Source organism: Canis aureus, chromosome 17 (assembly GCF_053574225.1).
Source record: "Canis aureus isolate CA01 chromosome 17, VMU_Caureus_v.1.0, whole genome shotgun sequence".
In the NCBI taxonomy this organism is placed as follows: Eukaryota; Metazoa; Chordata; class Mammalia; order Carnivora; family Canidae; genus Canis; species Canis aureus.
In genome coordinates this window covers 52,134,219-52,147,535 of record NC_135627.1, presented here as the reverse complement: position 1 = coordinate 52,147,535, position 13,317 = coordinate 52,134,219, and the positions used below count along the sequence as shown (strand labels likewise).

General features: G+C 45.9%; 1 protein-coding gene across 7 annotated transcripts in view; it reads right to left on the bottom strand.

The window, feature by feature from the left end:
• Positions 1-13,317, bottom strand: part of NAA16 (N-alpha-acetyltransferase 16, NatA auxiliary subunit) — a 98,885-nt gene that overhangs the window by 73,582 nt on the left and 11,986 nt on the right. For 5 of the 7 annotated variants that reach the window (XM_077855493.1, XM_077855495.1, XM_077855494.1 and 2 more), the window contains exon 2: positions 741-825. In XM_077855493.1, coding sequence (XP_077711619.1) covers positions 741-777 — 37 coding nt within the window. In that variant the 5' untranslated portion in view covers positions 778-825. Of the gene's footprint in view, positions 1-740; positions 826-6,374; positions 6,613-13,317 lie in introns of those variants that run through there. The other 2 variants (XM_077855491.1, XM_077855492.1) reach the window with 2 other exon arrangements.

Below are 13,317 nucleotides of genomic sequence, written 5' to 3'. Positions count from 1 at the left end.
TTAAATGTTAGTTGAAAGCTGAGCAGGGTCAGCCCACTTTCCCAATAAGATGGTCTCAAGAATTACCCATGTCCAATATTCAGAGACCCCAATTAGTGGTGCTCTGCTATAGGACCATAAGTAACATATCTAACCTCATTTGTCCTTCAAACAAGCACCAGTCACCAATGAAAAAGGATGAGACAAGCAAATATAGACCTACTAACAGCCGTAGTGTTAGAAAAACAGCTCAATATAAACAATCTAATAGTAAGTCAATAGAATCTAATTTATTTATACTTAAAGGTCAGCAGATATATAAAAACGACATCTACAGGAGAATAAAATACATGTGACCATATCTTCATACTACTTCTGTACTGCAGATATTGCCCTAATTTATACATAAGAAATCCAAGTATAAACTTAAGTTCTATTCAAAGTAACAGATGAAACGAGGTCTCTAAAAGTACCATTATAAAAATAAATAAATAAAGTACTGTTATATACTCCAATTATTCCCCAACAGATCAACCAACCGCTTCTTTTTAAAAGACTGTGTATCCACGTAAGCACAGTAAAAGGAAAGTAACCTATATCAAAACTGATATAATGCATGACTCAAAATGCTTATATATTCTAGTGGACAGCTACAAGGCCATAGAATCCAGGAAGTATTCTTCTTTCACTGTTAGGAATCTTATCTGTCTGATTTTGGAATTAGATTTTCCCAAAGCAGTCTCTCACAGATGAGACAATACCTCCATGTTCCGCAAATTTTGGATTCGAAAGAATCATCTTGCAAAACTTGAGGCCATTTTTGTATTGCTTCTGTTCATAACATTTCTGTAAAGAAATATGAACAAAAATTATTTAATAAAATGAATATACAGGGAGCAATTTTTCTTTGCATTACATAAATTCCAAATTCTGATTATATATAATTCTAAAACCATCCAAAATTAGATCTAAAACATGTGATGGGAAGGTGTTATATCAATTCACATCACTTATAAGATTAAGTTTATTTTCGTTACCTACTTCTTGCCAATTTGTTCTAGTATGAGTTATTTTTTCACTTTTACAGAAGAAAAGGGGGAAAAAACCCAATTAATAAATAGGGAACGTAACTGCCAACTGATACTGCCACAACTTTCCAAATGCAAAATCCAAAAGCAAAAAATATGTGATAACAACACAGAAATATATCAGAAACCGTATAACATCTTTGCTACTCAAGAAAGGAACCAAGGGGATCCCTGGGTGGCTCAGCGGTTTGGCGCCTGCCTTTGGCCCAGGGCACGATCCTGGAGTCCCGGGATCAAGTCCCGTGTCGGGCTCCCAGCATGGAGCCTGCTTCTCCATCTGCCTGTGTCTCTGCCTCTCTCTCTGTCTCTCTCTCATAAATAAATAAATAAATATTTAAAAAAAAAAAAAAAAAAGGAAGGAAGGAACGAACGAACGAACGAACCAAGGCGCACGCATACATACACAACACAAATGAGTAACTACTTATATGTGCAGACAAAGCTTGTGTTATCTCATAGGTATTCTCCCCATGGATGTAGATTAAAATTTATTTATAAATGGCTAAGCCTCCTTGCAAACTCTGGTCTGATGCCAAAGACCATGATCTATCATTAGGCTGATACAAGTGTGAACAACACCTTTCTTCGTAAACACCACCAGTCAGACTAAGGAATCAACACCTGTCCGCCGCAGCCACTGATCACAAGAATATCTCCTCATTTTCCATTTACCTTCTACTTATGTTGCCATGGGTTTTCTACCTAGTACTCAGCATACTAAGTTTGTGCCCACCTCAGGGCCTCTGCACATGTGCTCCATCTACTTGAAATGTTCTTCCCCAGATCTTTCTTACCAGCTTCACGGGTCACCTGCCTGACCCTCTATCTAATACTGCCAGCCTCCCACTACTTCCCACACATACTCTCTATCATATTACTCCATTTTTTTTTTAATATTTTATTTATTTATTTAGGATAGTCACAGAGAGAGAGAGAGAGAGAGAGAGAGAGGCAGAGACACAGGCAGAGGGAGAAGCAGGCTCCATGCACCGGGAGCCTGACGTGGGATTCGATCCCGGGTCTCCAGGATCGCGCCCTGGGCCAAAGGCAGGCGCCAAACCGCTGCGCCACCCAGGGATCCCCATATTACTCCATTTTCTACACAGCATTATCACTCCATGACTTTCTTATTTGAATGCTTATTTTAGTGTCTATCTTCCTTACCATACTATATGAGCTCCATGAGAACAGACTATTTTACATGCTGCTACATCCTCAAGGTCAACACAAATTAGAACTGCTCAAAAAACAGTCTACTAGGTTCAAAGCAAAACAGTACCAGCAAAGAAGGAGGAAGTGGTTAATCTTTGCAGCAGAGATGATATGTGGAGGAGAGAATTAGAAGAGTGTTCATAAAAAAAACTATTTAGGGGCACCTGGGTAGCTCAGTGGTGGAACATCTGGCTTTGGCTCAGAGCATGATCCCGGGGTCCTGGGATCGAGTCCCTGCAGGGAGCCCGCTTCTCCCTCTGCCTGTGTCTCTCCCTCTCTTTATGTCTCTCATGAATAAATAAAATCTTTTTTAAAAAAGAAAAAGCTGTTTAATTTGAGGCTTCTTGATTGCATCTGGGGAAGGGAACCTAGTAGCTGGGACACAAGGATGGGAGAGAAATCTGAATTTTGAACCATCCAAATATATCACCTATCCCAAAAAATATTTAAAATAAAAATAAAAAATAATCTAAGTTTGACAAAAGGAGTTCATCTGACAAATGACAAGAAAAATACAAGCAAAAAATACTGCTGGCAAATAGTATAAGAAGAGAAATATTATGGTTTTTTTTCTGACTTACCAAGTGATCTGGAAATACTAATACTCATACTACCAATAACAGTGATAATACTAGTTAATGCTTATTGTAAGCATTTATTAGTGTCAGGCACCATTCATTTAATCCTTATTTAAATCCCAGGAAAGCCTATGAAATACAGGTTATCCCCATTTCAGATGGAGACAATGAGGCGCAGTTACTGAGTTTACAGAGCTAGTGTCAGAGCCATAATTCAACCCAGGTACTTTGTCCCTAGCATCCAAGAACACAAATGAAAGAAAAGCATTAAGTTCAGTAATGAATATATATTTAATATGAAGGACAGATTCTAGTTTCAACTAGAATCCTAGACACTTAGACATTTACCATTCCTGAGTTTGATTGTTTCATTTGCTCTTTTGCAAATTTTTTTTAATTTTTATTTATTTATAATAGTCACACAGAGAGAGAGAGAGAGAGAGGCAGAGACATAGGCAGAGGGAGAAGCAGGCTCCATGCACTGGGAGCCCGACGTGGGATTCGATCCCGGGTCTCCAGGATCGTGCCCTGGGCCAAAGGCAGGTGCTAAACTGCTGCGCCAGCCAGGGATCCCTCTTTTGCAAATTTAGTTGCTAGTTTATTACATGCTTTCTTTTAAGCATGGAGTAGCTCCACAGTTCAACAAAACCTAATGCTAATGGCCAGTTTGGGGAATAAGACAGGCATGTATAAGCTGTGCAGAACATGTAACAAACTAGCTACTCAATTTGTATGGATGTGTTTAAGTACATTCATAATTAATTTTTTAAAATTTATTGTTTGGGGAGACGGCCAGGTTGCTCAGTTGGTTAATTGTCTGCCTTCAGCTCAGGTCAGGATCTCAGGGTCCTGGGAAGGAGCCAGGAGAGTCAGGCTCCCTGCTCAGCAGGGAGTCTCCTTCTCCCTCTACCTCTGCCCCTTCCCTTCCCCTGCATACCCATAAGCAAGCTCGCTCTCTCTCAAGTAAAATAAAATAAAACCTAAAAAAAAAAAAAAATTACTGTTGGTGGCAAAGCACTTTGAGCCACCAACCAAACTTGAAAAATAATTTTAATAAAGATACTGTCAGAAAGTTGTTGTAGCAAAACTCTACCCGCATTTATTGCAATTGTGAGATGCTAAAATCATTCACTTTCGCAGCACCCTCCTGAATTCATGTAACCTTGTAACAAATATTACATACCCAGAGAAGAACATGTTTAGAATTTTCCAATTTATTTAGGGATAAAGTTAACTCACCAGCACTGTAATTTTTTGTGACTAGAGTATAATAAATCATGTAATTGTTTTTTATAATTTACTGATAAGATGATTTGAACTAGAAAATATCCATATAGAGTGAAAATCAGTGTTCTATCATCTTTTAGGTATAACGTCAAATGTACTTAAACCCAACCCACAATTTATGGATGAATCTGAAAGGGGCAAAAACTTCACCTCTTCAAATCACTGTGTGAAAAAATAAGGGTATGGAAAAAACAAAACTAAAATAATGAAAAATACATACAAAGCCCAATGAAGCAATATGCCACAATGCTTTAATAAGAATTTGGTTTTTGGGGGGCAGCCCTGGTGGCCTAGTGGTTTGGTGTTGTCTTCAGCCCGAGTATGATCCTGGTGACCCGGGATGGAGTCCCATGTCGGGCTCCCTGCATGGAGCCTGCTTCTCCCTCTGCCTGTGTCTCTGCCTCTCTCTCTCTCTCACTGTGTGCCTATCATAAATAAATAAAAATTAAAAAATAAAATAAAATAAAATCTAATAAATAAACAAAGTCCATAAACAGACCCAGGATCGAGTCCCACATCAGGCTCCCTGTATGGAGCCTGCTTCTCCTTCTGTGTCTCTGCCTCTCTCTCGCTGAGTCTCTCACGAATAAATAAATGAAATCTTTAAAAAAAATTTTTTCCCCTTGTCTCTCATTATTTGCTCAACACTAAGTACCATATAAAATTAAGACTTGAAAAAAAAATAAAAAAAAAATTAAGACTTGAAATGTTACTCCCAACTACTATGTATTTTTAACATTTCGAAGAAGCGTGAAGCTTCTATTGGCTTGAAACGGAACAGCTGCTATGAATTCTTACCTACCATTGATAACACTTAAAACTACTTTTTTCTTTTTTTTTTTTTACTTAAAACTACTCTAAACATAGTATATTATTTATGGTAAAGGTAAATATACAGTCGTATAACCAACATCAGCTCTAAATAATAAATCCACTCCTAAAATCTAAACGCTTATTTTCGGATGAAATGACAGACTTGGAAAAGACAGTAGGGGCTGTATCAGTTTAAAAATTTACATTTTTTGCAAGGGGCATCCTGAGAAAAGCCAAAGCGTGCTGCGTGTGCCTCTCCTCCCTGGAAGAAAAAGAACCCGGGATATAAGGGGAAGGCACCGTGGGGGGGGGGGGGGGGGCCGAGGACACTGGCACACGACCTACGGAAAACTCAGGAGCCGGGCAGCGGTCATCTCTCCCGGGTCATTTTTCAGGTTTCTGCTTGGAAACAAAGTCCAGGCTCCCTGCAGGGGTAAAATCAGCCAGCCCGCGCGCCAGTTTGCACAGTCAGGGCCCGACGAGCTCGGCGCCTTCCAAGAGCTGTGCTCCGCTTCGTAACTCGGAAAAAAGGCGAGTTCCAAGCCACTCCACTCGCTCCCTAAAGAGCTGGCAAGTGCGGTTAACACCCGAAACCTGCAACACTTTCTCCCCTACACGGGACGCTTGGCCTCTGCGCGGCTCTAAGTGTCCCCCATCCCCGGAAGCGATCGGAGCCCCCACTCCGCCGTAGCATCGTCCCATCTTCGGCGGGTACGGGCGCGCGCTGTGCAGCGGGTGAACAAGCAGCAGCACCAGGCAGTCAATGAACAGCCGGCCGAGGAGGAAAAGAAACAGGAGGGAGGATGGGGGGGTCGCTCCCCGCGGAGGCCTCCCCTCCCCCCGGGGCGCGGAGAGGGCGCGGAGGGGGCGCGGGCGCAGAAGGGGCCCGGAGGGGGAGCAGAGAGAGCGCAGAGGGGGCTCGGGGCGCGGAGGGGGCGCGGGGCGCAAAGGGGCCCGGAGGGGGAGCAGAGGGAGCGCAGAGGGGGCTCGGGGCGCGGAGGGGGCGCGGGGCGCAAAGGGGCCCGGAGGGGGAGCAGAGGGAGCGCAGAGGGGGCTCGGGGCGCGGAGGGGGCGCAGGGCGCGGAGGGGGCGCAGGGCGCGGAGGGGGCGCGGGGCGCAAAAGGGGCCCGGAAGGGGCGCAGAGGAGGCGCGGGGGGTTGCGGAAGGGGCGCGGAGCGGGCCGAGGCGGGGAGCCGGAGCGCGGAGGAGGCGTGCGGGGGACGCGGGGCGGGCCGCGGCGGGGAGCCGGGGCGCGGGGGGGCGCGGGGCGGCGCGGAGGGAGCGCGGGGCGGGCGGCGGCGGGGAGCCGGGGAGCCGGGGCGCGGGGCGCGGAGGTAAACAAAGCCCGGAGCCCGGGCGAGCGCAGCCCGCGCAGGCGCCGGCGCCCCGGGTGGGCCGCGCGGCCTCGGCCACTCACCAAGATGCGCTTGAAGAGGTTGCTCTCCTTGGGCGGCAGCTGCACGTTCGGCATCGCGGCCGCCGGGGAGGCCGGCTGCCCGGGCGCCGCGTTCCGTCCCGCGGGGGGGTCGGGGGGCACCGGAGCGCGCCGCTGCGGGGAGGCGGGCGGCGGCGGGTCAGTTCATGGCCCGGAGTCGGGGCCCGGGCAGGCGGCGGTGGGGGGAGCGCGACCCCGCAGCGGACCGGCGAGCGGCGGCTCCCGCGCGCGGCAAGATGGCAGCCGGGCCGGCCCCTCGGGCGGGGGGGCGGGGAGCGGGGGGCGGGGGGCGGGGCCGCTGTGCGCCTGCGCGGGGCTCCGGGCGGCGGAGGCGGCGCGAGGTGCGGAGCGCGGGGTCGCCGGGGTCGCGGGGTCGCGGGCACCTCGGGCTCCCCCCAGCACCCACGTCCGCGCGAGTCCCCCCCCGATCGAACTGTGCTCCGAGCGCCCTCGGCTCGGGCACCTGCGCGGTGCTGGGCTCGCCGCGAACTTGTGCTTCTTCTCTCCCCGCGCCTCCCTGCGCTGAGACTTTGGAGACAGAGAATCCTCCTGTGTCTCCAAGCGCGGACCAAAGACGCTCGGTCACTGAGCCGGCCTGCGAAGGGACTAATGCGAAAGTCTCATTGAAATGTCCGAAAAGGGCCAGCCCGGGTGGCTCAGCGGTTTAGCGCCGCCTGCAGCCCAGGGCCTGATCCTGGAGACCCGGGATCGAGTCCCACGTCGGGCTCCCGGCACGGAGCCTGCTTCTCTCTCTGCCTGCGTCTCTGCCTCTCTCTCTCTCTCTCTCTCTCTCTCTCTCTGTCTCTCTGTCTCTCTGTCTCTCATGAATAAATATAATAAAATCTTTAAAAAAAAAAAGTCAGAAAAAAAGAGCCCCTGACATTGGCAGTGACGATTATGGTGGTGGGCGTGTGGGCCCCTGAGCCTCCAAGGCCACGTACCCTTCCCCTTCGTACAAGCCATGACCTAATAGGAGAATCCCAGGATCTCCCAACGCTGGGACTGTCCTACCTAAAGAGTGGCATAGTGATGGAGACGCGTGAGCCTAGAAAGATGCCCGATACACATCAATGAGCCCTGCAAGTGATGGAGCCTTAATATGAAGGACTATGTGAATATTAGGTGCATCAACTTATCCATAGCCACGTTCCGGATCTTGATTTGTGCGTATTTGTGTGACTACAGAGTGGTTGATACGTAATTGCATGGAACGGGCTGTAATCCAAGCCGGATTGGGGTTTATTTGAGCTTCTTTCCAGCCTGAGATTTTATTTTATTTTATTTTATTTTATTTTACTTTATTTTATTATTTATGAGAGAGAGGAGTAGGGGCAGAGACATAGGCAGAGTGAGAAGCAGGCTCCATGCAAGGACCCCGATATGGGACTGGATCCTGGATCCTGGATCCTGGGATCACCACCTGAGCCAAAGGCAGGTGCTCAACCGCTGAGCCACCCAGGCGTCCCCCTCCAGCCTGAGTTTCTCTGCAGATGGAAGAAGCTTATCATAGGAGTCTTTTGAAGTATGGAAGTGGGGGGCATCCAACTCGCCAAGTCAGTGGATCCTGTGACTCTTGATGTCAGGGTTGTGAGTTCGAGCCCCAGGTTGGAGGTAATGATGACTTAAAAATATTTTAAATATATATTTTTTAATTAGAAAAAAACATTTAATATAGGGGCACCTGGGCAGCTCAGGGGTTGAGCATCTGCCTTTGGCTCAGGTGGTGATTCCAGAGTCCCCCAAATCGGGTGTCCCAGCAGGCTCCCCACAGGGAGCTTACTTCTCCATCTGCCTATGTCTCTGCCTCTCTGTGTCTCTCATGAATAAATAAATAAAATCTTTAAAAAGAAAAAGAAAAATTAAATAGAGACAGGACTGTTATTAAAAGGGGGGAGGTTTAGAAGGGCCTCTGTGTTCTGGACAAAGCATAGGCTCCTCGAGCTACTAGAGAGGAATGGGCAAGGAGAGCTTTATGGGAATTTAGCTGAGCTGTACCTGAACTGGTTAGTGATCTTCTTCTAGACAAGGGAGCAGGGTGCTGAGAGCACCCTCCTATCCAACCACACCCATAGTTCTTACCCACCGCTTGTTCACCAAGCCTTTCCTAACTCCTGAAAATTCGTTGGCTCCCAATTTATCTACATTCTCAGGAGCCAAGGATTAATTGTGGGAAGAGCTGAAGGTCCAGTACTCCAGTCAGGCCATCCCCTGACTCTCACTGGACACGGACTTTTCTGAAATGTGCCTCATTCAGCCAGCTCAAGCTACTCACCTCAAGGCCGATTTCAAAACGACAAATTGAAAAAAGAGAAGAGTGGAAAAAAGCATACTGCCAACTGTAAATATTTTGGAGGCAAGTAATGTTTATCTCTTATGAAAGTTTTCCATGGGCCTAGTACAGCCTGACTCATTACAAATCCATTAACTGTCCCCATTCTCTGTGGCAGCTGCCCAGATCTTCACCGTGGCTCTCCCCCACCCCTAAGTCAGGCAGCCCATCCTGCTCTTCATTTGCACTGTGCAGCTTCCTACCCACTGCCAACCCTTCTCACAGCCTCCCCAGCATTTCCCAGCAGTGCAAAGGAAACCTGCAATCCCAAACACTGGGTAGTTATAAATACTCATATTTAATATTTTCCTCATCTGCTTTGCCTGTCCCATGACGTGTAATGCCCCTAAGCCTGGTTGTCTACATTAGGGTGGGAATGACGGGAGAGGTGAAGACTTGAAAAGAATGCCAATAGTGAGTGCACCTGGGTGGCTCAGTTGGTTAAGTGTCTGACTCTTGGTTTCAACTCATGTTACAATCCAAAGGGTCATGAGATCCAGCCCCCCATCAGACTCAGCAAGGAGTCTGCTTGGGTTTCTCTCTCCCTCGTCCTCTGCCCCTCCCCTCCTGCCCCCCCCCCCACACACACACACTCTGTCTCTCTCTCTTTCTCAAATAAATAGATAAATCCTAAAAAAAAAAAAAAAAAAGAATGTCAGTAGTGTTGCTGATAGTTGTCAGCATAAGCTTTAGAGTGTATAAAGGATGTAATGTATGCACAGTCAGAAAGCCTGGGCTAGCCAGGGGCTATAATTTTATTACTGACTTCCTGTTTAGTCTGGAGCAAATCTTATTTCTACCTTTCAACATTAGATGAGGCTATAATAACATTATTATAATCTTTCATGGCCGGATTGTGTGAATGTAATGCTTAATCATTTCTAAAGCCCATGGGGGGTGGCAGAACATAGGCAGTGTAAATCTGAGTTTGCTGTCTCTCAGAAAGAATGCTGAAGCCCTGTTTTGGGCATTGTGGGCCTCCACCCAAATGTTGCTTCCTGGTGCTTCAGACAGAGTGTACCTCCTTTAGAATTATGCACGAAGTCCAATAATAATAACAACATCTATGAAGACCTTTTTACGTATATGATATGAGCCAGTGATTCTCTTGCTAAGCTCAGTAGACCCAAGGATAAAAGAATCTAGAAAAGGATGTCCTCCACCCCATATACACAGCATACCTCACAGAGCCAGCTGACAGGTTAAAATCAAGTAGTTTGCTGCAATTCCTACAACCACTTTAACCATGTAATTGAAGGCTGATGGGAAAAGAATTCATCAGCTTGCATAATGCGTAGTACCCCAGATCCCCTCATCTGGGTACCCAGGTCTAGTACCCCAGATCCCCTCTTGTCTTCCTTCCTTGCTCTCGTTTTGGAGAAAGCAAGAGTAGTACTTCATTCCTTCCTGGGACTCTAGATCCCATGTCCTTTTGTGTTTCCTGAGTTTTTTTATTCATCAGTTGCTCCCCCTGCCATTTGCATTTTATCCCTCCTTATATAGCTTGTATTCCAAGGGGAGGGGACAGACAAGCGTAAAGAAACAAGATCCTTCCAGACTGGGAAGTCCTAGCAAGGAACTAAACCAAGGTCATGCGAGGGCAGTGGGGCTTGAGGGAAGGACTACTTTAAACCAAGTACTCAGGAGTGATCTCTGGGGAGGTGATAACATGTGAACAGACCTGCAGAATGAGAAGTGAGTTAACAAGTAAAAAGCTGGGACCGTATATTCTAGCTGAAGGGACCCACATGCACATGCCCTAATGCGGGGACAAGATGCACACGGTCAAGGCATAAAAGGGACAGGTAAGAACTTCAGGTTCAAGGAGGTGACTGCTGTGTGTGAGAGAGAAAGCGGTATACAGTTGAAAATGTAGGCCGGCTTGTGCAGGGGTGGCCACCTCAGGCAATGTGGTTTGGTTTGGTCCTAAGTTCAGCAGGAAGCCATCGAAGCTCTTTAAGCAGGAAAGTGGCATGGTCTGATTTATTTTTTAAGAGGTCACTCTTGGGGTGTCTGGGTGGCACAGTCAGTTAAGTGTCTGACTCTTGGTTTCCACTCAGGTCATGATTTTGGGGTCAGGGGATCAAGCCCCATGTTGGGCTATATGTTCAGCACAGAGTCTGCTTAAGATTCTCTCTCCCTTTCTCTCTGCCCCTCCTCTTGCTCACATGTGTGCAGCACATGCTCTCTCTCTCTCCCTCTCTCTCTCTCAAATAACATCTTAAAAAAATAAAAAATAAAATAAAAGGTCACTCTGGGGATGCCTGACTGGCTCAGTCCATAGAACATGCAATTCTTGATCTCGAGTTCAAGCCCCACATTGGGCATAAAGCCTACTTAACACACACACACACACACACACACACACACACACACAATTAAAAGTCACTCTGACTACCTATGAAAAATAGACAAGAAAGATAATGTGGTTCCTTCTGGGAGAGTGGCAACTCTATTTGTTAAGATTTGGCTTCTGCCTTCGATAGTCTTCTAGAAATGTCTGAAATCTCAAGAATGCATTTGTTTAATACTTAATTACTGACCATAATGTGACAGGCAGTCTTTTTTTTTTTTTTTTAAGATTTTATTTATTCATGAGAGACACAGAGAGAAAGGTAGAGACATAGACAGAGGGAGAAGCAGGCTCCATGCAGGGAGCCCGATGTGGGACTCGATTCTGGGGCTCCAGGATCATGACCTGAGCTAAAGGCAGACATTCAATCACTGAGCCACCCAGGTGCCTAACAGGCAGTCTTCTAACAAATCTACCCTCATGAAGCTTACATGTTAAGGATCACCTAGCGGCCAACTCTAAAGATTTTTTTTTTCTTAAGTACACAGTGGGCCACCCCATCCTTAACTTTTCTGCCTTAGGTTACCAAGACTCTGAAGAGTCCTGGGTTTCCTCCTCTTCCCATTCTGTGGGTCCTCCATCAACTCTTTTCCAAAGTGTTGGTTGTCTAGACAACTCTGCTTTCCTTTTCAACATCAGCAATAAAATGCGTTCATTGAGGTCCTGCTACTCACCAGCAAAACTAGCAGAATAAAAAAAAACTAGCAGAATTAATAAATCTTTCTGCTCCTATAGCTTCCACTATTAGCACCAAGCCGAATTTAAATCTGTCTCTAGTTTCAAGCCTTCTTTTGATCTCCTAGCCTTTATTCCCACTTGTTTGTGAAATAGCTCCATCTACAGGTCTTTCAAGCATTTCCTACTTGGACATTAAACTAAAACTTACCTTCCTATCAAATCAGTCGGAGTCCTGACATCTCTACCTTGTTAACTACAGCACTCCTGTAGTTAAAATTCTCTGATCATCTTTGACTCTTCTTCATTATTCTCCACATCCATGTTGCCTAGTCATAAAGACACCAGGTATGTCATGTTCTTCCATTCCTCCCCTGCTTTCCATTCCCTCTCCACCTTAAAACTAAATACTGCAAAAACCTCATAACTGGTGCCTCACTTTCAGACTCTTTTTTTTTTAAAGATTTTATTTATTTATTCACGACAGACACAGAAAGAGAGAGAGGCAGAGACACAGGCAGAAGGAGAAGCAGGCTCCATGCAGGGAGCCTGACATGGGACTCGATCCTTGGTCTCCAGGATCACACCCTGGGCTGAAGACAACGCCAAACCACTAGGCCACCAGGGCTACCCCAGACTCTTTATTTCATTTTGTACATTGCCTCTAGACATGTCAATATGCCATTTCTATCCAAAACTCTAAATGGGTCTCTCAGTGTATCAAAACTTTTTTCAGTGTATCAAAACTTTCAATGGCTCCCCATTATCTAGAATTCAGTCTGTTCCAGATTTTTCTTTCCCTTTGCTCTTACAAGTACCTTATATAGAAGGGGAACCAGTGGCTATAACAGGTCCAATATTTTCTAAACTCCATACTCTTGCTTCACCTGATAATTAAAGATTGTTCATTCAGTGCCTGAATATGTTTTTTTTTAAATCCTTCATCTCAAGTGTCATGACCTTCATAAAATCTTCCAAGTCCTTTCAGTGGCTCTGATCTCTCTTTTCCAGGAATTTATATAGCACTTTGTCCTTCTTTTATGCCTTTGTCTTACTGTTTTATGTTTTATAAGCTGTAAGTTGTATGAAGGCAATGGTTCTCAACATTGGCTGCACTTTTGTATCACCTTAAAGAACTTAAAAAACTGATGCCCTGTCCTTCTTCCAGAAATACTGATTCAGTTAGGGAGGGGTGATGTTGGGTTTTTAAAAAGATATTCCCCTCCAAAAAATAAAATAAATAAAAAATAAAATAAATACTCCCAGATGATCATACCCATACCAATGTACAACCAGGTTGAGAACCACTGGTTCAAGGCATTCCATCCGAATCCAGGTTTAAACATGCCTCCCATTTGTCTTAAGGTTAAATTTAGATAAGGCACAACAACAAACAAAAGACCCTTATCACCAAAATTCAGTTTGGAACCCTAGGGAAAAGTTGCAAATTGCTGATGGGCCCACAAACAGTAGATGTAGTCTAGAATTGGCATCATTTAAAGTCCCTGGATCAGCACAGAAACATCATGACACAAGAGTTCTCTCAAAACCATCACCATCAACAATTA